Source organism: Podarcis filfolensis (genome assembly GCF_964270895.1).
Source record: "Podarcis filfolensis genome assembly, chromosome: 2".
NCBI lineage: Eukaryota > Metazoa > Chordata > Lepidosauria > Squamata > Lacertidae > Podarcis > Podarcis filfolensis.
In genome coordinates this window covers 123,785,990-123,813,672 of record NC_139605.1, presented here as the reverse complement: position 1 = coordinate 123,813,672, position 27,683 = coordinate 123,785,990, and the positions used below count along the sequence as shown (strand labels likewise).

At 46.0% G+C, this 27,683-nt stretch overlaps 1 protein-coding gene across 1 annotated transcript in view; it reads right to left on the bottom strand.

Annotated features, from left to right (window-relative positions):
• OLFM2 (olfactomedin 2) overlaps nucleotides 1–25,214 on the bottom strand; it is a 216,170-nt gene extending 190,956 nt beyond the window's left edge. Inside the window, exon 1 of the mRNA XM_083599780.1 lies at nucleotides 24,886–25,214. Within this exon, the coding sequence (XP_083455906.1) occupies nucleotides 24,886–24,942 (57 nt within the window). The 5' untranslated portion in view covers nucleotides 24,943–25,214. The remainder of the gene's footprint in view (nucleotides 1–24,885) is intronic.
• Between the last annotated feature and the right edge of the window lie 2,469 nt (nucleotides 25,215–27,683).

The window sequence follows — 27,683 nt, the reverse complement described above, 5'->3', positions numbered from 1 at the left end:
TTTTTGTACTCCTCTGCCCTCAACTCAACATTTTCTGTGCTACCATTAAAATGCTAACCAGCTGGAAAGAAAGTCAGGCAAGCACACAAGCCAGGGGTCTGCTCTCCCTGCAAAGCATTGTGGGTATACTAGAAGACTTGTCTCAGGCATGCTCACTTTCCCCCAGAGAAATTCCAGTGCTGTGGATTGGTGTTCTGCAACTGCAGCTTCTGTCTCTCATTTCTTTGCTCATAGATTAACAAAAGGGAGATCATTCTTTCCCAAAGTCCCACTGCTCAGAAGGGCAAAGTGGATCAGATACCTCAGTGACAACAGCTGAGGTTACAATTGCATACACACTTGCTTACCTGGGAGTATGTGCTCCTGAACTGAGCGGGCCTGATATCTGAGCCAGGCATATGAAGGCTGACACTTATTGATTTTTCAAAGCACATCTCAGTCATGCTTCAAAACACACCATGTGGGAATCACTGGGTTATACATGCGCACCACAGAAACTTTCTCCTTTTCTGTGGTCTTCAGTTCCAGCCACTCAGGCCACTGGATTATAAACCTTCTGGGTGGGTTATAATAATTTTTAAATCCTCTAGGTGCTGCCTGGGGGAATCATCCTTCACTTTGCTGGAGGCAAAAGAGGCAGCTTGGTGCCTTCTGCTTCAGAAAATAATAATAATAATCTTTGAATTAAAATGTGCCATGCCAAGGTGGCTGAAAGCTTGCTTATTCACAATGAAGGCCTCCTGACACTGCTGTCTGTCTAACTTTTTTTTTGGTATAATTTATTTTTCACTTTAACATACACCAAAAAGAAAAAAGCAAATATCCATCAACATGGATAAACAAAAGAAAATTGATACATCAAATCATAATCTCAAAATCTTTAAATAAAAATGTTCTTTTTCTATAGACACGACTTCCTGTCCACTCGTAACAGTGGTACTTCAGATCAAGAACTTAATTCGTTCCGGAGGTCCATTCTTAACCTGAAACTGTTCTTAACCTGAGGTACCACTTTAGCTAATGGGGCCTCCCACTGCCACCATGCCACCACTGTGCGATTTCTGTTCTCACCCTGAAGCAAAGTTCTTAACCCGAGGTACTATTTCTGGGTTAGTGGAGTCTGTAACTTGAAGCATATGTAACCCAAGGTACCATTGTACTTCAATTTCTCATCATTTGTTCACTGCCATAACATAACATGTTTTGTTAGAGTTCAACCATCTTTAATCTATTTTAAGTTACCATATTTTTTGCTCTATAAGACTCACTTTTTCTCTCCTAAAAAGTAAGGGGAAATGTGTGTGCATCTTATGGAGCGAATGCAGGCTGCGCAGCTATCCCAAAAGCCAGAACAGCAAGAGGGATTGCTGCTTTCACTGCGCAGCGATCCCTCTTGCTGTTCTGGCTCCTGAGATTCAGAATATTTTTTTTCTTGTTTTCCTCCTCCAAAAACTAGGTGCATCTTGTGGTCTGGTGCGTCTTATAGAGCGAAAAATACGGTATACTTCATACTTGAAACTGCTACTGAAATTATTCAAAAGCTGCGACAGACTTTAAGCAACAATTGTTATTTTTTCCCATTTTGAGATAAATACCTGTTTTGGTTTATTTTTTAATAAGACAATTATCTAGTTCCGCATATTCAGCCAATTTTTGAATCCATTCTAATCTTGAGGGAACTTTATCACTCTTCCAATTTGCCGCAATGAGAACTCTTGCTGCGACCATAGCATATAGAAAGATCTCTCTTACCATTTTGGGAATGTCCAGATCTGTAATTCCCAAAAGGAAAGCTTCTGGGTTTTTTTATCAAAGGATATTTTTAGCATTTTTTTCCAATTCTATATCTTCCCAGAACAGCTTGATTTCTTTACACTGCCACCACATGTGGAATAGAGTGCCTGGCTTTTCTTTACACCTCCAGTAATTACTTGGGACACTTCTATACATCTTAGAGAGTTTCCAAGGAGTTAAATAGCACAGTTGTTGCATTTTAAGGAAGTTCTCATTTTAAGGAAGAGACAATGCTGTCTGTCACAGGACAAGACTGGGAAGGGAGGAGAGGCGGTCAGAAACAAAATTACTTGTAGTGCTGAAGAAATTGTCTCCTTATGGAACAGAAAGTAAAAGTTTTGCAGGACTAGACTAGGTTAACTATGCCTAATGTATGTACTCGTCCAGTTTCCCAATGTTTTCAAGAAGACTGTCAGCTTGACCCACAAAAACCAGCTCCTTCCCAACAGGTGTGTGTGTGTGCATGCACACTTGAAGGCCCATACATAGCTCAGTGGGAGAGCACCTGCACTGCAAGCAGAAGGTCCCAGGTTCAATCCCTGACATCTCCAGTATCTGAAATCCTGGATAGCCTCTGCCAGTCAATGCAGACCAGAGGTAGAGAACTGGCTCTGGCCAATATGTGCTGCCAGGGAATCCCACTTGCAAATTTAAAAAATAGGAGCTGCCTCTAAACTCCCAATCGTTCCTTTCAAGCTGCATCTGTCTCTGCCCCACACCTGAAATCATGTGTGGGGCAGGTGGCATGATTTGTGGGAGATGGCCTTGTGATGAGCCTGATTACGGCTGCATGCCAACGGTCCCCCACCCTTGATGTGGATGATGCTGAGCCAGAAAAACCAATGGGTCTGATTCAGAATAAGGCAGATTCCTATGTTCCTAACAAAGGCCTTCCTCAATAAATGTGTGCTTGGTTCTTCAAATATATGACCTGCTCCTGGTCTCTGGGCAACAGACCACCTTCATACCTGTAGGGAAGGGAAGGGCTCCATCCTAATCTCCAGAAAATGTACTGGCCATTTGTATGATGTGCAGTGGTCACAAGAAGCACCAACGCAGCACATTTATATCCTTTCAAATCATCATCCACCCAAAGAGACTGTGAATCAAACTTACTGGCAAAGTTTGCTAGTAGTGAGATGACAACCATTCTGACAACCATTCCAGTAATACCCTGCCTGCAGTCACCTGCAGATTATAGAAGATGGGTATGCACAAAGGAAATCCTTTTTCATAGCAAGTCTGTTTTTGCAAGTTTACAGGAAAATGATCAAGGTCTTTTCATGAGAAAGACGGTGGTGGGGCAGCAACTTGAGTTGGCTTGTCTTGGGCTGCCATGATGCATAGAAAGAGCTGTGGAAGTGCTCCTATGCCTCTGACATGCCCAGTCCCAAAGCATATACACACCCTTCAAGAGCCACTGGCGCCCGGTTGACATTGCAAGACCTACAACAGCTGAGAGAGAATGTTCATTGTGGATCCCTCTAGTTTCAGTAGAAGAAACCTGGAAGCAGGTTTTCCAGGGATGACTGTGCCACTAAGGAAATGGAAACCAGGGGAGATGTGTTGGGGAGATGAAAAGAAGCATAGGACATTGATCTGGAACTAACAGAAGAAGCAAAATAGGAAGGTCAAAAGTTAGTTATATGCATACCACAAAGGAAGGAAGAATTGGGAGGATGTAGGCCTCTAGGAATACCTAGTTAGTGGGCAAACAGGGGGACACCAGCTAATTCCCACAAATGAAAGGATCTCCTTTCACTTCTCCCTCCCCATATCCCAGAACATCAGTAAAACCATAGGGGGAAAGGTCACCACCTGCATCCTCGTGAGTACTTCTTACCCCAAAGATATTCAGTTTTCCAAATCAGATTGCTCAGAAAGCATTCTTGGTGCTTACACAACTTTAAATGATTTTAGGATGCTATCTTCCAATCCATCACACCCACTCATGCTTATGAGAGACAAGCACCCTCCAATTCACAGTTTAGCCATAAGAAAAACCCAGAATAAGGTTCAATGGACCTTTGCAATACCATCTTGCTCATAGATATCACATAATATTATCTGTACTAGCCCAAATTTAAAATTTTAACACATATTGTTGAATGTATTTTCTCACAAAATATTGATTGGCCATGTTTAATGACAGCAATGTCAAGGTAAGATGCACTTTGGAGAGGAGGTGATTCTGCCTAGATCAGCTTAATAGGTTCAGGCCAATGGCCCATCTAGCCCAGCACCTTGATGCCCACATACAGGACATGAGTACAACAGCACTCTCCCCACTCGGAAGACCAGCAACTGGGATTCAGAGGCAGGCTGCCTCCTGGCAGCAGAGGTGGAGCACAGCCATTGTGACTGGCAGCCATTGACAGCCTTTTCCTCCATTACAATTGTTACAGAAATTACGGGGGGGAGGGGCACATCTTTAAAGTTGTTAAATGTTACAAATATTATGCCTGAATGTATCCTTTCGACTTGACAGCTCAGGGAAGATACCTAGCTTTATGAATCATATAAAATCAACCCCTTTGCCAAATTCCTCCATTCCATTTTTGCCCTTGGAAAAAGGACTCTTTCCCCTGCCACCTCCCCAAGCTTGAATGTATGCACACTTCCTACCCCAGGAAATGCCCAGATGTGACAATTGTTGGGCTCATTGTTCTCCAAGGGAAGCCAAAACTCATCACCAGACTTGTCTCAGGCTCCAGACATGCAAAGGAAGTTCTATTGTACTTTTGGGTGGTGGGTACTAAAGACATGTTTGCCTATGCTAATCTTATACAGTGGTACCTTAGGTTAAGAACTTAATTCGTTCTGGAGGTCCGTACTTAACCTGAAACTGTTCTTAACCTGAGGTACCACTTTAGCTAATGGGGCCTTCCGCTGCCGCCCCGCCGCGCGATTTCTGTTCTCATCCTGAAGCAAAGTTCTTAACCTGAGGTATTATTTCTGGGTTAGCGGAGTCTGTAACCTGAAGCGTCTGTAACCCGAGGTACCACTGTACTTGGGTGTTGTCCTGACATATCTGTCTATTCTAATCTTGTGTAACCGTCCCCTTTTGTGACTTATTAGTGATGTAGCAATGATATATTGATGATGCTGTGTGAACTGTATTCTGGGATATGGTGGGAATGTTTTAAAAGTCAACGTCGCCCCATGCTCTGGGTTCACTCGCTGCTGTTGAATAAAGGATCTAAGTCTACTGACTGCTGTTTTGCTCCAAATTGCTTGGCTGAAATTTCCTTCTTTTACTGACTGCATGGACCCGTGGGGGACTTGTACTCCGACAAGCTGGGCTGTTGAGTAGTCTCTCAACCCGGAATTTTCCTTAACAGATGGTACCCCATGTGGGGCTAGTGGTTCTCCTCTGTAGTTTGGCAGGAAATTTTGGATTTTCCAGCGCGCACCAGGCAAATTTAGCCCAGAGAAAGTGTCCTGATCTCAGGCCATACTGCATAGATGGTAACTAGCTGGCCTCAAAGGACCCAGCCAGGGAGCAAATGCAAGATCCAGCCGGCTTGTTTCATTGATCCTGGGATCGCTAGGAAGACATGTGAGTATAGGTTAAAATCCAGTGCACTGGTGGGAGTGGGGTGGAAATTTCCGTGCAACCGAATTCTCTGCCCTCTTGCCTATTGTTCTTTCTTGACATTCTCTCGGTGAGAGAGCCTGTGGACTACCACTCAACTCAACAGGGGAGTTCTGAGCTCTATACCTTCTCTTAATCTCCAGCCAACCACCCCAAAGAGAGCCCGCATTAAGACGCAGAGGACCGGCTTCAAAACCCACCTCTACGCACGCGGTGCCATCTCTTTGAAAGCAAGGGGCTGGAAGGTCTGTTCTTTCTGTCCTCACCCCAGCCACACCAGTCGAGTCATGTAACACGTGTGCCGTGCGTGAACTCGCTTCTGAAAGCAAGGGGAGTGTTCTGATGTGAGATTTCTATCCAGGGAGCGCCTGAGCTGGCACCACGCTTCATGGGTGTCCAGTGGGGCAGTGTTGGCAAATGCTAACCTTAGAACTAATATGTATGTACTGCAGTGTGAGTCTAAGGTTGCGAATGTGCAAAATGTCCCGATCCATGATACGTGTATTCATCTCCTGCACAGGCGTCTGGCTCATGCTAGCTTTAAGGTGCTGAACAAAACATTGGAGTTGTGTGGGGGATGAAAAACATTAAAAGTTGTGATAATTACTTAGACTGCAATATCTGCAAGGAGGTTAAAAGCAGGGCTTGCCCAGTAGCAAGAGCAAGCCAGAGAGAAACCAAAAAACCACTGGAGTTGATTCATGCTGATGTAACTGGTCCTTTTCCACCAAGTGTCTCCCATAACAAGTACTGTTTGATCCTAGTGGATGACTATTCTAGATTTGGCTGGGTCTATCCATTAAAGCAAAAGTCTGACGTTGCCCAAACTTTGAAGTTCTGGGTAAGAAGGGTAGAAAGGCAACTTGGCGAAAAGGTGTGTTCTATTCAGACAGACAGGGGAGGAGAGTTTATGGCAAGCTCCCTAAGAAACTGGTTGCGTTCCCAAGGGATTAAACATAGGCTTACCAACGTGGCAACACCTCAGGAGAACGGAGTAGCAGAGCGTAGGGGAGGTGTCTTGCAGACACAAATGAAAGCATTGTTAGCAGATGCAAATCTTCCAATTAAGTACTGGGCTGAGAGTATTAAGACCACGAATTATATTGGGAATCGCTTGTGGTCAAGGGTACTAGATGACATACCCTATAAAATTCTCTATAACAAAAGTCCCAGTTTGCAACATTTGAGGACAAAGGCATGGATTGACATACCTGTAAAGAACCGAAGAAAAGGTGGGAAAAGGGCACAGCAGTTGCTATTTCTTGGGTATGAAAGTGGTACGAAAGCCTACAGGTTTGAAGATGATAAAAATCTTTTGAGTTATAGTCGATCAGCCAGTTTTAATGAGCAAAGAAATTGGCCCAAGATACATGCAAACCTGCTGCCAGAAAAAGTTTTACTGCCGAGCGTACCTGATAAGGCAGTTGAAACAAAGCTAAGAATTGGTAGCTCTCCCAGAGAAACTGAAAGGGAGGAGGTAAAGGTTGAGCATTTTTCTCCAGCTGCTAGTATGGAGCAGGGGAGAGAAGAAAGTGCAACAGGGACAGGAGGAGGTAAATCTTCAGAAACAATCCACCCCAAAAGCAGTCCTGAAGGTAGCCCAGGGGGTGAGATTAATGAACCAAGGAGGTCTGCAAGAAGTAATAAAGGTCAACCTCCAGACCGTTATGGGTTCCCAGCCACCATAAACCAGGTTTGTGTAACTGAGCCAGAAAACTTTGAAGAAGTGCAAGAGTTACCTACTCTAGAGAAAGAGGCATGGTTAAAGGCAATGCAGGCAGAGTATAACTCTATGCTAAACAACAATGTGTTTGTATCTACAGAATTGCCTGAAGGTAAAAAGCCCATAAGCTGTAAGTGGGTTTTTAAAGTGAAAAAGCTGGCTGATGGTAGTTGTCAGAGGAAAGCCAGGTTGGTCTTGCCACCAACCTTTACACAACCTTTACACAAAGGAAAATGATACATTATGATGAAGTGTTTGCCCCAACAGCAAAGGCTGAAACAGTAAAATCAGTTTTAGCAATGGCAAGTCTGAGAGGATTAAAAGTTAATCATTTTGATGTTGCCTCAGCATATTTAAATGCTCCTATTGACGCTGAGGTGTATTTACAGCAAATACCAGGTTATGAGCTGGAAAAAGACAGCATGGTGTTAAAGCTGCAAAGGGCACTATACGGGTTGCACCAAAGTGCACGTCTATGGCATGAATGCATAGACACAACTTTGAAAAAGATGGGATTCAAACAAAGCCTGGCTGATTCCTGTTTATATTCAGCAATGGTGCAAGGAAATGTTTGTTATTTACTTTTGTATGTTGACGATATCTGTCTAATAACAACTGCACAAAAGCAAGTGTCTTGGTTTATAAACAGCCTAGGTAACAAATACAAACTGAAGTATTTGGGAGAGATTCAGAATTACTTCGCCACAGCTTTAAGAGGCCTCACTGAGGCACTGGGACATCGCTGCTGCTGCACTGTGAGTGTGGGGGAAGGCCGCTCCCTCCTCAGGCTAATTCCATCTGGCCTAGGGGGCGGGGCCCAGGCTCACCTCTGTGACAGCTTTAAGGACACTGGTGCTGCTGCAGCAAATGTTAAAGATGTTTTTATATATTTTAAGGTGTTAAAAGGTGTTTTTACTGTTTACTCTGTTGTACCACCGTGAATGGTGTTTTTATCTATGTATTTTTGTTTTGTTCCGTTTTGTTTTGGTTTGGGGTTGGATATTGAGTGGGGTGGGGATTGGTTTTGTTTGGGTATAATTGTTTTTGGTTGTTTTGTTTTTCTATTTTGTAAATGGAGGCAAGTATGAGGCTTGGGATTGCTACCGTGGAGGAGCGAGGGAGGTATGGCGGTGGGGGCAGATGTTATAGGCGAAGGGGATCAAGATACGGATATGCTCGTACCCCTTCCAATCTGCGCCCCATCCTGAGGGACGAGGGTAGGGTGAGCAAGGATTACTCACCTCCTTCAGTGGTGTTGTGCAATGCCAGGTCTATAGGCAACAAAACCACCACCCTGCGAGATTTCTTTACCTCGCAGGGGGTCGATCTGGCTTGTGTGACGGAGACCTGGGTGCGCGAAGGGGAAACTGTTACCTTACGAGAGATGGCGCCCCCGGGTTTCTCCATCCTCCACCAGTCACGGACTGTGGGCCGGGGGGGAGGGGTGGCATTATTAATCAGGGAAGATTGTTCTTTCAGGGCTCTACCATCGCCATTGATCCCCGGCATTGAATGTGTTGGCCTAGTGTGGGGCTCTGAGGTGAGCTTGGCTGTCTGGCTGGTGTACCGGCCACCTAGCGCACCAGCAGCCACCCTGTCAGGCCTGCTGGAGGCGGTGGCTGGCTGGGCCTTGGAGTTCCCTAACCTATTGGTATTGGGGGACTTCAACATCCATGCTGATGCCACTCCCTCCTCACAGGCTCTGGACCTGGTGTCTTCCATGGCGACACTAGGGCTCTCCCAGTTTGTTTCGGGCCCCACACATCAAGCAGGCCACACGCTGGATTTGATCTTTGGCGCCGGTATAGATGTGATCATGTCTCCTTTGATGAAGGTGCCATGGTCTGATCACTGCGCTCTGAAAGCCAGGATTGACTTTCCACCCCCACCCTGCTTAGGTGGCAAGCCGATTTGGGCTCGCCTGCAGAGGCTGATGGACCCTGATAGATTCCGTCAAGCCTTGCAGGACCTTGCTCCCCCTGGCGACTCATTGACTGAGCTTGTTGAGGGCTGGAATACCCAGCTCCTGGCAGCCATCGATGAGCTCGCACCTAAGCGCCCTCTGCGACCCCGCAGAAACCGGGCTCCCTGGTTTACCGAGGAGCTTCGGAAAATGAAGCGGGATCTCAGACGGCTAGAGCGAGTATGGCGGGGTGCCCGTGACGGAGCCTCAAGAACATCTTATAGGGTTTTTATGAAAACCTATGAGATGGCAGTGAAGGCCGCTAAGAAGTCTTACTTCTCGGCCTCCATTGCATCCGCTAGCTCTCGCCCGGTGCAATTATTTAGTATAATTAGGTCTTTAACGTCCCTTGAAGGACAGCCAAATTTAAATAACAATCTGACACACAGCTGTGAGGCATTTGCGAGCTTCTTTGCGGAGAAGGTCCTGTTGCTCCGCCATGACCTTCCTGCCAATTTGGATACAATAAATGAACGGGAGGCCCCTCGACTGTCCTCGGGTCCAGTATTGGACCACTTTGACCGGATATCTCCAGCCGATGTGGACAGACTCCTCCGAGCTGGGAAGCCCACCACCTGTCCTCTTGACCCGTGCCCGTCTTGGCTGATTAGAGCGTGTCCAGACGAGGTGCGGGCCCCCCTGGGGGATATCATCAATTTGTCCCTTGGCACCGGGATATTCCCAGGGGAACTGAAGGAGGCAGTGGTGCGTCCGCTCTTAAAGAAAACATCATTAGATCCCTTAGATCTACCCAATTACCGCCTGGTTTCGAATCTTCCATTCCTGGGTAAGGTGATTGAGAGAGCGGTTGCTGAACAGCTTGGTAGGTTTCTGGATGAAACATCGGCTCTCGATCCATTCCAGTCTGGCTTCTGTGCTGGTCATGGGACCGAGACGGCTCTGGTCGCCCTAACAGATGATCTCCGCAGGCAGCTGGATCGAGGCGGGTCGGGGCTGCTGATTCTTCTAGACCTGTCAGCAGCCTTCAACATGGTCGATCACGAACTCCTAGACCACCACCTTGCCGACATGGGGATCCAGGGCACAGTCCTCCAATGGCTGCGCTCGTTTCTCTCTGGTCGGGGACAGAGGGTGGCGCTTGGGGGGGAATTGTCATCGCGCCACTCCTTGGTGTGTGGAGTGCCTCAGGGTGCGATTCTCTCCCCGATGCTTTTTAACATCTTTATGCGCCCCCTCGCCCAGCTTGTCCGGAGTTTTGGGCTGGGTTGCCATCAGTATGCCGATGACACCCAACTCTATCTGTTGATGGATGGCCATCCTGACTCGGCCCCAGACACACTGACCAGATGTCTGGAAGCTGTGGCTGGATGGTTACGTGGGAGCCGGTTGAAGTTAAATCCTTCGAAGACAGAGGTCCTCTGGCTGGGACGGAACGATATGGGATTGAGGGGGCAACTCCCATCTCTTGTGGGGGTGCAATTAGTGCCAACACCGTCCGTTAAGAGTTTGGGTGTAATCTTCGATACCTCCCTCTCTATGGAGGCGCAGATTACAGCTATAACAAAGGCGGCATTTTTTCATCTCCGCCAAGCTAAGCAGTTGGCCCCTTATCTCTCTCGCCCTGACCTAGCCACTGTGATCCATGCGACGGTCACCTCCAGACTGGATTATTGTAACTCGCTCTACGTGGGGCTGCCCTTGAGACTGACCCAGAAACTCCAGCGGGTAAAGAATGCCGCGACGAGACTCCTTATGGGGTCTTCGCTGCGAGACCACATTCATCCGGTACTATACCAGCTGCACTGGCTCCCGGTGGAGTACAGGATCAGGTTTAAGGTGCTGGTTTTAACCTTTAAAGCCCTATACGGCCTAGGACCCTCGTATCTACGGGACCGCCTCTCCTGGTATGCCCCACAGAGAAACCTACGGTCTGCAAATAAAAACATCCTGAAGGTCCCAGGCCTCAGAGAGGTTAGGCTGGCCTCAACTAGAGCCAGGGCATTCTCGGCTGCGGCTCCAATCTGGTGGAACGCTCTGTCACAAGAGACTAGGGCCCTGCGGGACCTGACATCTTTCCGCAGGGCCTGCAAGACAGAGTTGTTCCACCAGGCCTTTGGTCAGGGCGCAGCCTGACTCCCTCCTCTGGCAACCTGCACAGAATTTTGCTTAATGGTTGCCATCAACTTGATTTTAATTAATTTTTATAATGAAATATTTTTAGAATGTTGGATTATTTGATTATTTGATTGTTGTTAGCCACCCTGAGCCTGGCTTCGGCTGGGGAGGGCGGGATATAAATAAAATTTATTATTAATATTATTATTATTACTTAGGAGTAGAGGTTCAGAGAAATGAACTCTACTCTACTCTCTGAGTCAGAAGGAAAAAATCGAAAAGTTACTGAAGACATATGGAATGGAGAGGGCAAATGAGGTTGACACTCCCATAACTACCCAGTACAAAAATGAACCAGAAGGACAAAAATGTGAGAATGCAACAGCATTTCATTCTCTGTTGGGTTCTCTGTTATATTTAAGTTGTTGGACAAGACCCGACATAACATTGGCAGTGCACATGTTAAGCCAAAGAAGTGCAGACCCGGCTCAGAGAGATTGGGTAGCACTTAAAAGAATCCTAAGGTATCTGAAAGGCACAAAAGATTACAAACTGGTGCTGGATACAGGTTATGATCAGCAAGTATATGCATACGCTGATGCCAGCTGGGGGGACAGAGAAAATGGAAAGTCTACCACTGGCTATGCCATATATATTGGAAATGCCCTGGTTCAGTGGAAATCCCAGAAACAAACATTTGTTGCCACAAGCACTTGTGAAGCAGAGTACTCAGCCATAAGCGAATGTGTGTCACAAATAGATTGGTTTGCTTGCCTAACAAAAGAGCTTGGAATACCTTCTGAAATGCCAATCACTGTGCTAAGTGACAACATGGCTGCACAACAGCTTGCTAACCAACAGAACTTTAAGAGCAAGAGTAAACATATTGCTATAAGATACGGAAATGTGAAAAATGCTTTGGAAAGAAATGTGTTAAAGGTACAGCACTGTAACACAAAATGTAATGTGGCGGATTTGTATACAAAATGTTTGGATGCTCCTAAATTTCGAGACTTAAGAGAATTATTAGGTCTCAAGCCTTTGACTTAAGGAGGAGTGTTGGGATTCGCAGGATACTGAGTAAGTCTGCAGGCTTCAACAGGCTGATGCAATACTCTGTGAAGTGCTGGGTCAGAGTGACTCAGCGGGAATGTGATTGGCTATCACCTGTTTTAAAAGGAAAGCCTGTTTAACAGTAAGTGGTGGTGTGGTTGTGCTTTGGTGTTGTGGTGCTGTGGTGGAGAGTATTCGTTTGCCTTAAGGAGCAGGTGCTCTGTATGGACTGTTTTTGTAAATACCTGTATATAGCTCACATTAAAAAGACTGCACTGGAAAAACCTGGGACTCTGAGTGTTTCTGCTAAAAGCGCCGCGAGGAATTCGCGATAGTCCCTTTTCTCAAGTTTGTAATGATAGGTAGGAGGTTGCCAGGAGGGATAGCCTAGCAGGAGCTAGGGGGACATGGCAGAGTGGAAAGGAAGCACCCATGGAATATGGAATAAGGGTGAGGGCTGAAGGTCTGGGGAGGAAACTAGATAGCTCAGGACTCGGGGCCAACCCTGTGAAAGGTCAGTCCATGAAAAAGTGTCAGATGAGTGGTTGGGACTTGTGTTCAGTTTTCAGAATCCTTGTAATTTGCTTTTCCTTTATGTTTTCCTTATCCTGGGCAGCTGCCCAAAGCAGGCCCTGAAAAGCAAGGGAGGAGCATGTGTCCCCTCAGCTGCACTCAGGGTAGATTCTTTGAAGGCAGGGAGCCAGGGGTCCTTTCCCTTTAGTTCTCTTTTAAAAAAGAAATTAAAAAACAACACATATATAAAAGTGTACCCAGGCAACTAAGCGTTGTGAGCCCTGCCAGTTTGATTAACTGGTGGTGTTTGAAGAGGCAAGGATGCTCCTAAAACCACTTCATGTAGGATCTCCTACTAACTTCACTTAATGAAACAAACAAGAAGCGAGCCAACTCCTTATGATAACCAATTCGGGATGGAAATATCTATGTTTACATGTTACATGTTGTCTGTTATGTGTATGTGAGTCTGTTCTTTCTGTCCCTTGTATCTTTGTCATTTTGTTTTCCTTGTGTAACTTCAGTAACAGAGGTAGAACACAGCCATTGTGACTGGCAGCCATTGACAGCCTTCTTTTCCTCCATTACAGTAATTTGTCTAATCATCTTCTAAAGCCACTACTTCTAGTGGGAGCCAATTTCAGAGTTTCACCATGTGCTGTGTGCACTTGTGGTGTGATGAAGTTGGTGTGAACCCAGTGCATGACCTACCTGTGGAATATGCAGGCCATCCCAGAGAATAATGCATCCTTTAGCAAGATGGTGCTCTCCATATGTTCTCCCCTTAGTCCCAGCTACATTCAGCTGGGCTGGCTATTGCTCATGGGATCTGTAGTCCAAAACATCTGGAAGTCACTAGGCTAGTGAAGGCTGGAATAAGGGAACAAAACCCTCTCTTGCCCCAAGCATTTCTCCTTTCCTAAATTTCATCATTCAAACTGCTGAGCAAATGGAAGCCCAAGGCAGAAGCAGAAACCTCTCCTTCAGTAGCCTCTCTTATCCAAGGGCAGGAGGAAGAACCCTTTGCCAAAATCTCATGGACTGCTTCCAAACAGCCACAGCAAGAGCAGCAAAGCTCTTGGCAGCCTCCTGAATATTCAGTAGGCAAAGCCAATGTGAAGAAAGGACTTGCAGCCCCCAGTGAATATTCAAGAAGCCAAGCTGTCTAATAAAAAACCGCTGGGCAAACTGAATAAAAGAAACTAAGTGTACCACCCACCTTCAATTGGCTTCCAAGAACAGAAGCACAGTTAAAACCAGGTTATGGAAGGGGGCGGGGGGACTTCAAAGTCTTTTCCTTGCTGGACAGCCAGGTTAAGTAAGGGATGCATCACAGAAGATAACAAACCAACATGGATATACCCACAGCCTGTAGCACATGCAGCAAACCTGCATATTTTTATGGGCTTAACGATTATTAACTGATCCCAATCCATCAACTAAAGCTTTGCTCAATTGATCATTGGCGTCTGCTCTTGCTCAGAGATGGCCAATTTTAAGTGGCAAGGTTCCATTACACAACAACAAAACAGGAGGCTCACCACTGAAAGAATGCTCAACAGGAATCCACATTTACGTCTGGGCAAATTTATGTTTGCACAGTTAAAACTCCTATAGAATGTAGTGTTGGCCTCCAACTGTGAAAGCTTTAAAAGGGGATTAGACAAATTCATGGAGGATAAGGGTATCCATGGCTGCTAGCCACAATGGCTGTCTACTACCTTCACTGTCAGAGGTGCTATGCCTTGGAATCCCAGTTGCTGGGAATCACAGGTGGGGAGAGTGCTGTTGTGCTCAAGTCCTGCTTGAGAGCTTCACATGAACATCTGGTTGGCCACTATCACTGTGAGAACAGGATGCTGAAAGGAATTGAGACCGTCCAGAAGTTGTTGGACTCCGGATCCCATGAGCCTCAGTCCATATAGGCAATGGTCAGGGGTGATAATAGCTTTAGTTCAGCAACAACTGGAGGGCCACAGTTTTCCTCTTGCTTGCATGGGAGAAAGTGGGGTGTTCTGGGGGTGGGGAGCTCATCACCTACAAGGTTAACTTAGTAAGAGATCACTTGACTGCATTACATATAGAGGAGAAAGTAAGAGGCTGCAGCAGCAAGAGGGAACCCAAAACTAAGGGATGGATATGATGAGATTTCCACCCTCCCCATGTGTTTTGCTACTGTAGCCTCTTAAATCTGTCCCCATTCAATGGAGACTGAGAGCTGAAGTGTTTTTTTCCAGTCTTCTGAACAGCAGGGGGTGGGGATTATCTTTCTGATTTAATCGGTGGTGCTTTTGAGAGAGCTCTCCATCTCTACTACAAATGCTTGTGGCTATTTCACACATCAGAGATGAGCCTGGTTTTTACTACCAGATGCATGCTCAATACTGAGCTGCAGCCAATCACACACATTTGGTGATTGTACCTATGTAATGCATGCATCAGCATGCACACATCTGATACAGTCTCTTCCTTTTTATTTACACACTGAAGGATATACATTGAAAGCAGCATAGGTGGTACACCTCGAAGATCCTGACGCTTCGCCTGTGCCCAAACAGCTTCTTTACGTGAATTCATGGGAACGATTTAAGAATAGCCAAACAACTTCACCCCACCCTGCAACATACAAAGGATGAAATTTTCTCCCAAAGCCCCACTCCAAACCTCATCTCCTGGCCATTATTTTAATCAGAGGAAACCTGTACAATGCCTTTCCAAAAAACAAAAACCAGGCTTGGGAAATACAATTCAGAACTCTAATGATTTCTCTCAAAAAGAAGAAAACACAATGGATTGAATGGATTGAATAGAGACTCTGGCATTGTGAGTCACTCTATCAGTCTCTATAGCGTTTTGCTATTTAACCCACTATTGTCTCAAAAGTATTTGATGTGCTAATTAGAGCTGAAACACAGGAACCAAAGCAATGTTGCTTTCAGTGAACTATATACAGTGTGAAATGAGCCATGTTATCCCAAACCCATTCACTTACAATACCTATTTATTATTTTGGCTGGATTTTGGCTGTCGGAATAAAACAAAATGCAAAAGCAGGATTTTAATGTTCATTTTGAAAATGCTAATTCTCTCTCTGTGTTTTCTCATCCTCAGTCTTTGTAACATGATAGGTTAGAAATCTGAATGCAAAAGTTGTGTTTCCTTGAGGCAGACTTTGGGTTCAGTTAGTTGACTTTGTATCACCATTCTCAGTGATCAGAAGAGTGACCTTTGCTTCCTAATCCCTTGTGCAGAAAGGGAGAACTCAACCAAGCACAGCACAAAGCAGCCACTTTTAAAAAACAACCTTTTGTTAAATAAGAATTACGAAAGGTACAGACCCTACAATGAATCACTTTTCAAAGGTCATTAGAGACAGTTCACATGAATGTATTTAGTCACATTAGGATTGTGTTTCTATATTACCAACAAGTACATCAGACATCAGATTTTCTGTTAAGAATTAAAAGCTTCTTTAAAGCTTCTTTAGGGAAGCTTTTAATGTTTAACAGACTACTGTATTTTAATATTTTGTTGGAAGCCACCCAGAGTGGCTGGGGAAACCCAGTCAGATGGGCGGGGTATAAATAATAAATTATTATTATTATTATTATTATTATTATTATTATTATTATTATTATTATTTTCCTAATGGAAATGTTTTGATTAGGAAAGAAGTTTATTATAGGGGGGAAACCTCTGTAGTTTTCACATGAGATTAACACACATGTGTATTTTGCTGCATGCTGCTGCCACTGGGACCTCACAGCTTTGGGTGAGATCTTGCTCAGGACCTTGTGAGAGCTCCACAAGATCTTGCCAGAAGCCACTGCTGCCAGCCAACCCCAGAAGCAAGGCTTGGGGGGGGTGCAAATTCCCATCTCACTGCAGGCTGCTCCTGCTGAGGACTGGAGGGTGTTCACAGAGACCCCTGTTCCCCTCACATAGCTACAATTTCAAGAGTTTCCTGGGAAGCATGATTGACTGGTAAACCACTCTAGGAACTGTAGCTCTGTGAGGAATGAACGTTTCTCCTTGGGGGGCAGAAATCACCACAAAGGGAGAGGGCTGTTTGCTCTTCCTAGATAAGAACATATACATATGAAACTTTGCCCCCACTCTCTCAGCTCACTTCTGGGCTCATCTTTCATTTTGTACAGGCTTTCAGGGGAGAAGGCAAAATCAGCACAGGAGGTGAGGGTGTTTCTATCTTTCTCTAAAACCTGGAGAAATTGAGGCGCATACCCCACCCATTTTCTGTGATCTGTAAAGGAGATCCCAGCCCTTCCTGCAGCAGTCTGTTCCAATGCTTAACATCCCCTTGCTGTTAAGGATGTTTCTCCTAAAGTTCCACCCCGTGGAAGGAGCAACAGAGAACAAGCCTGGCTGGGAGTTGCAGGGAAGCAATCTCAGTTGAAAGTCTGGTTCAAATTTGTGGATAATAATTATTTATACCCCACCCATCTGCCTGGGTTTCCCAACTACTCTGGGCGGCTTCCAGCAGAATATTAGAATACAACGATTCATCAAATGGATCCCTGATTAAAAAGCAGGACTTCTTCTATAGCATGGCTTCCAATAAGGCAAGAGATTGCACCTTCTTAGGTTATAAATGCCATTACAACTGCTGTGTGATCATTTCTTAGAAAAGGATTGCCCTCTTGCATGTGATGTTTACCGGATGTACATTGTCAGTGCTCTAATAAGGGACTGAGTGACTTCAGTTTTTCTACCGACTATCTGCTGGCTGTACTGCACTCCTTGCCCTGAGGGTAGGAGAGAAGAAAGAAGCTGGAGGAACTCATGCCTTCCAGCTCCCATTGTGGGCCCTCCCTCCTCACAAGTGTTACTGCAGGGCCATCTGAAGGACCATCTTGCCCTGAGGGGAGTAGCAGCAACTTTTTCTAAACAAAGAAGTTATCTTTTCCATTGTAGTGTAACTTTTTTTGTACATTGTAAACACAAGCATATGAGAACAAGGACAGCAGAGAAGGTGCATCTGACTTCAGAAGTGGGTTCACACATGTATGCTTCTCACTTGAGAACTGAGACTTGTGTATGTGAGTGGGCCATCACGGATAAAATGTCACTGACAAAACCATCTTTCATGCCACACAAGCACAACCCTCCTTAGTTCATGTCAGCAGCCAACAGTCAAGTGTAAGGAAATCAAGAGATGTTCATGCCGGTGTGAACCAAGCTGAAGAATTAAATTTCACTGAGCTCAAACCAGAAGCCTTGGAAACAAGGCAAAGTTCTCTTCAGCCAAGACTCTGGTGACTATGAACAAAACACACTCCATCTTCTGTTTCTGCCTTCAGATCCCCACCACTAAGGTTAGCTCTCCAGTTGTCCTCCTATACCTGGTCACGTATCCTCATTTTGTCATGTATTGCTTTACTTCACTTCTTCTTTCCTTCCACACTGTGGTTTAACACTGGACCTCTTAGTAACCCATCCACAGAGCTGGGAGAGCTGTGGATGTTGTTGGACTCCAACTCTCATCAGCCTCAGCCAACATGGCCAATAGCCAGAGGTGATGGTGCTTGTCATCTGACAACATCTAAAAGGGCCACTGGTTGCTTATTCACTCCTGCCTGACAATATTTTGCAGTGTAGCAGCCTGCCTCTTTTGCCATGACAGCTGGACCTTGATTCTTCAGAGGCCTCAACACCATGCAACTTGACAATGAAATAAGATAATATGCATTTTACCCCAGCTGTGGGCACTACAGAACCTCATTTGCAAAGCTATAAATCTAAATATAAATAACACACCAACAATCCTACCACCAATCCCAATCCCAGTGCTAAGTCTACAGAAGACCCCCACATTTTCTCCACCATCCAAAATACAGCCAAGAAGACAGAAAAGAGATGGGGCTTAACTCCCTCCACTTCACACCATCAACACAACTGGCCTCCATTATTAAAAACAAAACCCCTTTAAGTAAAAGTTAGGAACACATGCTTATGTCTGACCTTTCTAAACACTGCAGGCTCTTTTACCTTGGGCAAAATCTATCCGACACCTGCTGTTTGCAGCTGCACTGAATAGAGTAGGGTTCATTCTTCTGAGAAACCAAAGCACGCTGGGCTGGTTGGAGGGTGTGAGGCTTAGCAGGCTAGGATTCAAAACCAAAAGGCATAAGGGTGCCTCTAAGCACATGAAGTGTTTCATAAAAATACTAGCCACTGACTAACTGCATCCCACTTATACCTATGTAGGATTAAAAGACAAGGCTCCCCCCAATGGTTTTCAGTCAAATCTTAAGAGCCCAGGGCCTGGATACGAATGGGCTCCCTCAGGGGTCCACAGATTGTAACTGGCATATGCAGCCAGTCACTGCTTTCTTTTGCACCTTCCTCCCTTTTCCTGGAAGCATTCCCAGCAGCAGCCAGTTGATTCCCACCCTTCCGCTGCACCAGGACTACTCACATTGGCAACTGCCGGGGCCCCAGCATAGTGCTCAGCCCCGGCACCTGGGCCTGTGAGCCCATTTTAAATTACCCACAATACACCCAGCAGAGTATTGCTCATTGAAGACCAGCATTTTAATTTCCCGTGATGTCCGGGAGCAATTATTCCTCAGGGACATTACAGTGAACTAAAATCATGGCTGGCCTGAAGCTACCTCAGAGATCCCAGTGCTGCTGCTTGTCAGCACCTCAGCCAGCAGTTTTGCCCTCCATGGAGACCCACGTTGTGGATCCCTTCCAGCTCTACAATTCTATGATTCTATTATTTAAGTGGTATTGCATCAGGGTCACCAATATGGCACCCATAGGTGCAATGGTGCCCTTTAGAGTTTCCCTGGTGCCTCTGAGTTCACCCCTCCCCATTCAAGCTTCCTGCCCCCTTGATCTTGAGGTGGTGCAAGTGGTTAAGTTACTCTCCCTTGAAAAGTGTGTATAGCCAAAGGAGGCAGTTGAAAGAGTGGTGCTCCTTCCCGCCTCCTCTTTCAACCAGATGACTTTTATCCAGATGCCTTGGGAAATGAATGTGTGCATGCACACATTTCCCCTCTCGTTCTCTTAGTGGTGGGTGGCGGGCAGAGAAGTGACCTGAGGGTCCCATGGCACTTGTTCAAAAATCCAAATGTGACCACAAGACTAAAAAGGTTGGCAACCCCTAATATACATGCTGCACAAACTATCAAGCTTTTAATTGTATTCGCTCTTGAAATTTGCTGTTCTGTTAAATCCCTTACCATCCCTGCAGTTTACATCAGAAATTCATTACAGAGTGAAGGTGATAGTCTATGACCACATTTTAATCATGGCTTAATTCAGCTACTGCTGTTTTTTTAGGGGGGCACTGGTATGGGGGTTTAAACACTGTAGTTTTTGCCTAATTTTGTAATGTTGGGAGAAAAGCAAGAGATGACAAATTTGTTAATACACTGGAGTGCATTGCAACTAGGAATCTGTTTATCAGTGGGCAGGGAACAGGGATGTTGCCCACAAATTTGACTTTGCTACTTTGTACATGTAGCACACATGGGTAGAATTTTAGTTTCAATTCTATTTTCAATTTCAAAACAAGATACACACACACACAAATCCACCCACCTATTCAAATCCTGTCAATTTTAAAATAAATTTAGTCTGCCATCCTTTCAATACTGTCCAGGGGCATAGGGAGGGGGGTGCGGTCCGCCCTGGGTGTAATCCCTGAAGAAGTGACAAAATGGCACACTATGGGGGGCATCAAATACCATGGGGCCTGACCTGTAGCGCTCCTGAGCCACGTGTCTCTCCTGGGAGTGACACGGTGGCTCGGGGCCCCACGCTGCCCGAAACGGCAATGTGAGGCTTGCGCCCACCTGGTGGACTCTGTGGGTGGCTTGCCCCGCTCCTGTCACTCCGGGTGCTGGAACAGCTAGCTACGCCCCAATACTGTTCATGGCATAATTGAGCCCCTAAAACTTTTCTGCATGGAATTTGGCTCACAAAGTCACACTACACCACAGATTCTAAAATTGTGATGCATTGGCTTTCTTTCAGCAGTTAGCATAAGAATGAAACCAAAGGGTTAAAAATAACTCAATGGTGTCTTTGCTTTAGGAAATGAAAACAATGAAATTTTGCAAGGTTTCATTGCTCATAAACATAACCACTTAAGTTTGTAGATTTTGCAATGGCCACCAGAATTTTGAGATCAGAATTCAAAAGTGAGAAAAACCCAATATTCAACCTGCATTCCTGTTGGTGTTTCAAATGGCAGTGTTCTCTTGATCCTCATGTCTGCTATAATATGGTTCATTTCTCTCTCACTCACTCATCCACCCATACAACACATTCCTGCTATAAGAACAAGTTTATTTTAAGAGCAAGTTTCTAGAACTCATTACTTACTCTCTCTGTGTGTGTGTGTGTGTGTATGTTTTAAAAAAGTCTGCCAACACAGCCCTCCTCCCTGAAGAAGGTGGATAGGACAATTACTCTCTTTCTCTTATCAAGGATGCCACTTTCTCTTATCAGGGATGAGGAAGCTGTGGTCCTCCACAGGCTGCTGGACAACTGCCACCATTCCTGACCATTGGTCATGTTGGTTGGGACTGATAGGAGCCACAGCCCACTGGCATCTAAGGGGCCAAAGGTTCCATGGCTTAAGTTGGCACAAAGACAATGGACTCCTTCACCTGCTCTCACGCAGGGTTAACAGCAGAAAGGGCTCTGCCAAAGTCATTTCCTTTTGTACCACAGCTGCTCACTCCCATGCACAAGAAACAGAGAAATTGATATAGGTTGCTAGGATGCTTAGAGGTAGAGTTTCAATGGTGGGTGAGAAGGGGTTAAAGAGCCATTTGACTACATCTCATTTCATATGGAAGTGAGTCAATGGGTAGAGCCAATGTGCTCAGCTCTTTGGCATCTGCCCAGTGGAACATATGGCTTCTGTTTACATTTCTTTTATGAGTATTTTGATAGCAGTCTTCTATTTGTATCACTATGTACATATGGTCTTACTAAGTAATATATGGTCTCTGCTTATAAAGTCAGTGCTAACCAGGTCCCTATTTAACACCAAGAGACTGCAATGAAATAATGCAGGGATGAAGAACCTGTGGTCCTCTGGATGTCCCTGGATCCCAACTCCTATCATCCCCAGCCAACATGGCAAGTGGTCAAGGATGATGTGCTTTGTAGTCCAACAACATTTGGAGGGCCCCAGGTTCTCCATCCCTGAAGTAAAGGACACAGAAGGGCAAACCAGGACTCATAAAAGTAGTTGACCAGCTATTTGATCCCACCTTTCAGATTTGGAGCTAGAGATGGACTGGTTTTAGTGAATGAAGCAAGAGAAAATAGATTCCCTGATGAACCCTTTTCCAAGTCTTTGTCTAGTCACGCTTAAAGCATCTTGTAGATCTCATGCTGATCATGTATTCATAGCCATACTCAACAACGCTCTAGGTTTGTTTAATCTTTTCCCCCATTTGAGCCAGGGTTAGTCAGGACTGCCTCAAAATCAATTTCTAATAGCTCTGCTCCACTTTGGACTATGAAGAAGTCTTGGAATGCTTCTGAGCATGTGTAGAGCTAATGGAAGACCCACAAACAGCCTTCTTATATCTAGGGCTGCATGGTGAGCTTTTGGGGGGAGGATTTTTCTTTTGCTTTTTTTGGGGGGGGTAATCAGTCAGGACACAGGTGATTGGTCAGGACACAGCGATCAACCAGGAGCACCCCGTGATCGACCTGTAGATCACAAGTGACTGGTTCGACATGCCTGTCAACATCTACTTTAGATCAGTCACCCTTAAAATGAGTGTGAATGCCAGCCTTCTAGCACTTTGCGTGGGATCCTGTTGTGGGAGCATTAGCAATATGATAACATTTTTCCTGGAGCAGTGCTTGTTTTGCTCAATCTTTCTACCTTCCTGGATCACCATATTTGCCAAGGAAACTCAAGCACACCTCACTAAAAACCCTTGAGAACACTGACACATTGCAAAAGGGGGCAGTATGTTTTGAAGTACATCCAGTTCATTGGTGTCACTGGACAGGCTTTTTGGGCCCTCCCTGTTGGCCACATGAACTGAAAGCATGGCCTTGAAGAAGGGTGGGCAGACTTTAGGCATGCAGGATTGACTTTCTTGGTGGTTTTTTTTTACTAGAACCCCATCAACAGGACTACTGATCAGGAGGGATCAGATCTACATATAGGGTGGAATTCAGCTATCCAATGACATACATAGAACAAGGTTCACTCTTGCAACAGGACTTTCCACCTCCCCCAGGGTGCCTCCCACACTTCTTACATCTGCTCTGGAGGGTTGCAGGAAGCTGTAGCACAGGTTTAGTGGACATGCAGGGGCGAGGAGCATGAATGGACCTTGTTCTGTGCACACATACCACATTTAGCCCTACACTGAATTCCACCCATAGACTTTAGGATCACATCACCACCTCTGAACACATGCTCAGAGCAGGAATGGATTTTCAGTGTCATTACAGGGCTCATAGTCTTTTCCAGTGGCGTGCAGTGAAATTTCCCATAGGGGAAATTAGTTAGGGCCAGAAGCGCCAGCTTGCGAGGGTGGTGGGTCTGACATCACATGCGAGACATCACATTGTCCTGATGTCACATTGCAGCGTCCTGACATCACATGTGCGAGAATCGTGCCTCCCTCCCTAAGCTGGACAGAAGCTTCCCAGGCTTTGGGAAGGAGGCACTAAAGCTGGGCAGGCTTTGGGAAGATGGTGGGTGTGCTCTTTGGCCCCATCAGAGTATTGAGCCTCCCTCCCTAAGCCAGGCAGAAGCATTTAATTTACTGGGAACATTTATGGGACTAGCCTAGTCCACTGACTGCACACCACTGGCCCTTTCCCATAAAAAATCAGTTTCTGGTTTCTTCCTCTGCTTCCTTCCCTTCAGCAGCCTAATGTTGAAGGCAATTCCTGATTCTCAAATTGAGGAACCCATCACAATTCATTTCTAAAGAATGCCAGGATGCCCTGGTTCACTGATGTAGCTGCATCCTTCATGGTGGCTGGTGCCCATTGAGACTGGTGGGGCAGAAGGCAGAGAAACCAAAAGTGGGCTCAGCCAGAGCCAATGATAGGCAGAGCCAACTGATTCTTCTTTTGTCCCCATCTTCCTCCTTCTCTAAGGAGGAAGAAGGTTATAATTAGAGCCATGCCTTGCCTGGTTGTAAGTAGATAGGCAGTGCTTCATCCACCCTAATGGAGTGGCATCCCCTGGGAGCACACATATGTTCATCACAGCAGGACTGTCCCATTCAAAGAACCAACTTACACAAACGTTGACAGAAACAAATCAACTTTCTCAGCCATTGTGAATCAGTGTGTGGAACCACAGCTGTGAAATCTTCAACATGTGTCCTTCCAAATAACTCACTCTCAGCATCCTGATTCCAACCACTTTCAGGAGTATCTCCCCCTTTTGGGGCAAGACTTGGGAAGAAACTTATCCATGTTGTTGGCATTAATGTGTTGGAGACCAGTAAAGACTTCAAGGCCACCTAAATCAACATCAAATTATTATCCTAAGTACAAATTGATGTTGGGAGGGGGAAGAAGAGGAGGAAATTCGATAGACTGGTTTGCATATAATGGTGTGTTTCAAGAAATAAGAGGGTCGCTTTTAGAATAAAACCACACTGACCCTAGAGCAGAACTTTGAGAGCCAGATCGAAAAGAAAATAAATATACATAGACAAACTCACAGCATGGATGGCAAGAGGACAGAAGCAGGAAAGTGTCTCATAGCATGGAGAGATGGAAAGGTGGGTGTGGACTCAGGAACGGAGGCGGCGGGGAAAACTAAAATGGACAGCGTTGCGCACTAGTCTTGGGGCTTAAAATGCGAATAAATTAACTGGGTGTGGGATTTTTTTCTGCGAAGATCCGGTCAAATCACACACACACACACACACACACACACACACACAGGAGCAAGACTCCGCCCCTTGACCCGTGTTTGGCACTCTTTCCGACTAAGGAGCAGGGGTGACTTCAGCATCACCACCCTGACCCTCGCTGGGAGAGAAGGCGCCAACTCTGCTGCCTCAACTCGCGTCCCTCCCTCCACCAACCCCTTCTGGCCAGAGCAGCAGGCTCCGTTTGCGCCCTGCACCGAGGCGCGAGAGCAGAGCGCGCGCACCCACACGCGCACCCTTGGGCGCCACGACGGACATTTACCTGAGCCGCCCTGGAGACAGCGATCGACAGCAAGAGCAGGTCTGCGAGGAAGCGCATCGTGCAGGCGCCCAGCCCAGCCCAGCTTCGCCTCGGGCGGGTGCCAGCCAGCCGACTCCCCGCGCCCGGCTCGCTCACTCAGCGGCTCGTCCGCATCCCCGCGCCAAAAAGGTAGCGGGGCCGCTGTCGCCAGACTCCAGCGCGCCCCAGGCGGGCGGATAGACGGGTGGACCGACGGCGCCCGCTGGCGCCCCCTTCTTCTCCCCCCGGGCAGGGCGAAGGCGAGGGAAAGGCGGTAGCCGCCCGCCGCGGCGGCTGCTGTTGCTGCAGGGGACGGGGGGGGGGGGGGCGAGATCCGGCCAAAGGCAGGCAGGCAGGCAGGCTCCGCCTAGCGCTGGGCCAGCCAGGCAGCGCGCCCCGTGCGCTCCCACGGCCCCAGAGCCACCTCTCCGAACCGGCGAGGGGAAGGAGGCGAGGACGGCGGGGTCCCACCTTGAAGAGGGGGAGAAAGGGGGGGTCTCCGAGCCGATATCTCATTGGTCCTCTCAAGCCGACCGCCTGCCAATACCGAGCGCTTAGGGGGGCGCGGGGGAGCCCCTTCCCCAGGCTAATAGGGTAGGGAGACACTATGCTCGATATCACGACGGGATTCTCTGCTTAAGGGTGTTGGCGGGGGATATTCAACTCCCAGGGCGGATCCCTTTCCCCAATGGCCCCCTCTTTTCCATCTTTTAAAACATCTCTGACTCGAAAACGAATCTAACATAATGGCCACTTGTTTTTTGTTTTTTGTTTAACTAGATCAGTAGAGTGGGTCAGAACTGCAAATGGTCTGTTTTATTTTAATACATGTCTCGCTTAACCAGCCTTATTGGACCCTGGACTTACATCACGAAGCCAGGTGAACACAGAGGAAAACAGCGAGCAGACTCTGTCCTGCTGCCATGCTTCAGCCACGCCGCGCAGGAAACACGCTCTTCCGGGCAACTGATCCGTATTAGGCTGAAATATACATTCCGGGTGCTTCCTGGAAGAGAGTCACCAGGGCGATTATTTTCCTCCCACTTGACCAGTTTCTCCAAAAATGTATGGGAGAAGTGGAAATTCTAACTGGTGCTGGCAATTTGGGGCACATTTGAAGGATCTCATGCCTAGCTCTGGATTAGTTTTTCTGAATTCTATTATGTATGATATCAAGGGTAGTGATTACATGATAGAATTCCTGAGTATAGGAATTAGTAAAATTACAGCACAAGCCGATACCTGTCAACTCAAAAGTAAACCAAACTGAATCCAGCAGAAAGTACTCCCAAGGAAGTAGGTATAGGATTTCATTCTTAATTATCTCCTGAGTAAACCAGTGTAATCTCTTCTGGTTGTCCTGGATTGTAGCCCTGGTTTAGGATTGGGGAGGGGGCGGGTGTACCTAGGGTCTCAGCTTTAATAGTATGAAGGAATCCAAATCCCTGAATTTTCAAAGCTGAGTGGCTTGTTATTTATTGGTTATGGGTTAATTTTATTTATAGCTCACTTTTTTGTCAACAGTCAGCACTGACCTAACAAAAGAAATATGAAAGGCCCAGACATTCCCTGGTCCATAAACTCAGAGCCTGTTTTTACTGGATTGCTTTCCCTGAAATCCTGTTTTTGTATTTTTTTTATGCTACTGCTTTATTGCTTTTATAGCTGTGTTTTTGTTTTAATGACATTGATTTTTATGTTGCACTGCTTAAAAGTTTGTTTAGATAATAAGCGGTTAACAAATGCTTTTAAAAAAGAATTAAAAAATAAAATACAAATCACAGCAAACCAAAGAAAGAGGATTTGATCTCACTCTCTTTCTCTCTCCATCTACAGCAGAGTTGGCTGGTGGTTGGTGATGGGGGGCGGGTTAGGGGCAAGTCAATCTAGGCAGGAGAGTGGGAAAAGTCTCACAATCTCACCCTTCCCTGCTGCTAAACCTCAGAATGGCAGGTTGCTAATGAGAATCCAAAAGGAGAGGAACCAAGTGGTGGCTGGACCAGGCAGGTGGGTGGGAATGGGCTTGTTCTGCTCTCTAAGCTGCAGAATGGTTAGCCACATAAAAAGGGAAGCCACATGGATACTGGTAGAGGGTTGTTAGGCTGGGGAGACAATTCAGAGTGCATTCAAGTGGGAAGAGAAATGCAGGAGAGTCCTGCACTCCTATTTTCAGTGGCCATACATTAAGCAACATAGAAATTAAATAATCAAATCAAAGGAGAGAGGGCTTCCTCTGTTTGCATTACCTGTCACAATCCTGATGACTCCACCCTGAAATGAAGTCACAGTTTGAAAGCTATTGTTAGCTTCTGGAAATGTGTCTGTGCTCGTGGAAGCAAACAAACCAATATGGCTCCAGCTTCCCAATTAGTTAAAAGTCCAGCTCTTAACTGGCTCCCTATTGCATAAATTAGTACATCTGTAAATATGCAAAATGTATTCTGAAAGCACAGATATGTTCCTGCTTGCCACAATACGCCCCTCCCCCATGCACGTTTGGATCAGTGGCCAGAAAAGAGAGCGAGGGAACCAACTGTTTTATAATTAGCAAAAGCTTCTCTACTTAGCAGACGAGGTCAGTTTTAAAACATGTGTGCACATGCATGTGTGATGTCCCATTTTCATACTTCAGTTCCTGGTTGCTACATCACATTTGCTGGTCTAAACATCCTTTGGAACCCTGACAACCCAACATTCTTCCCCACATGTTTTTACTTATTGTCTTTTGGTAGCGCTTGTACTACACATTTCGTATCACAAGAGAAAATGCATAATAGGAG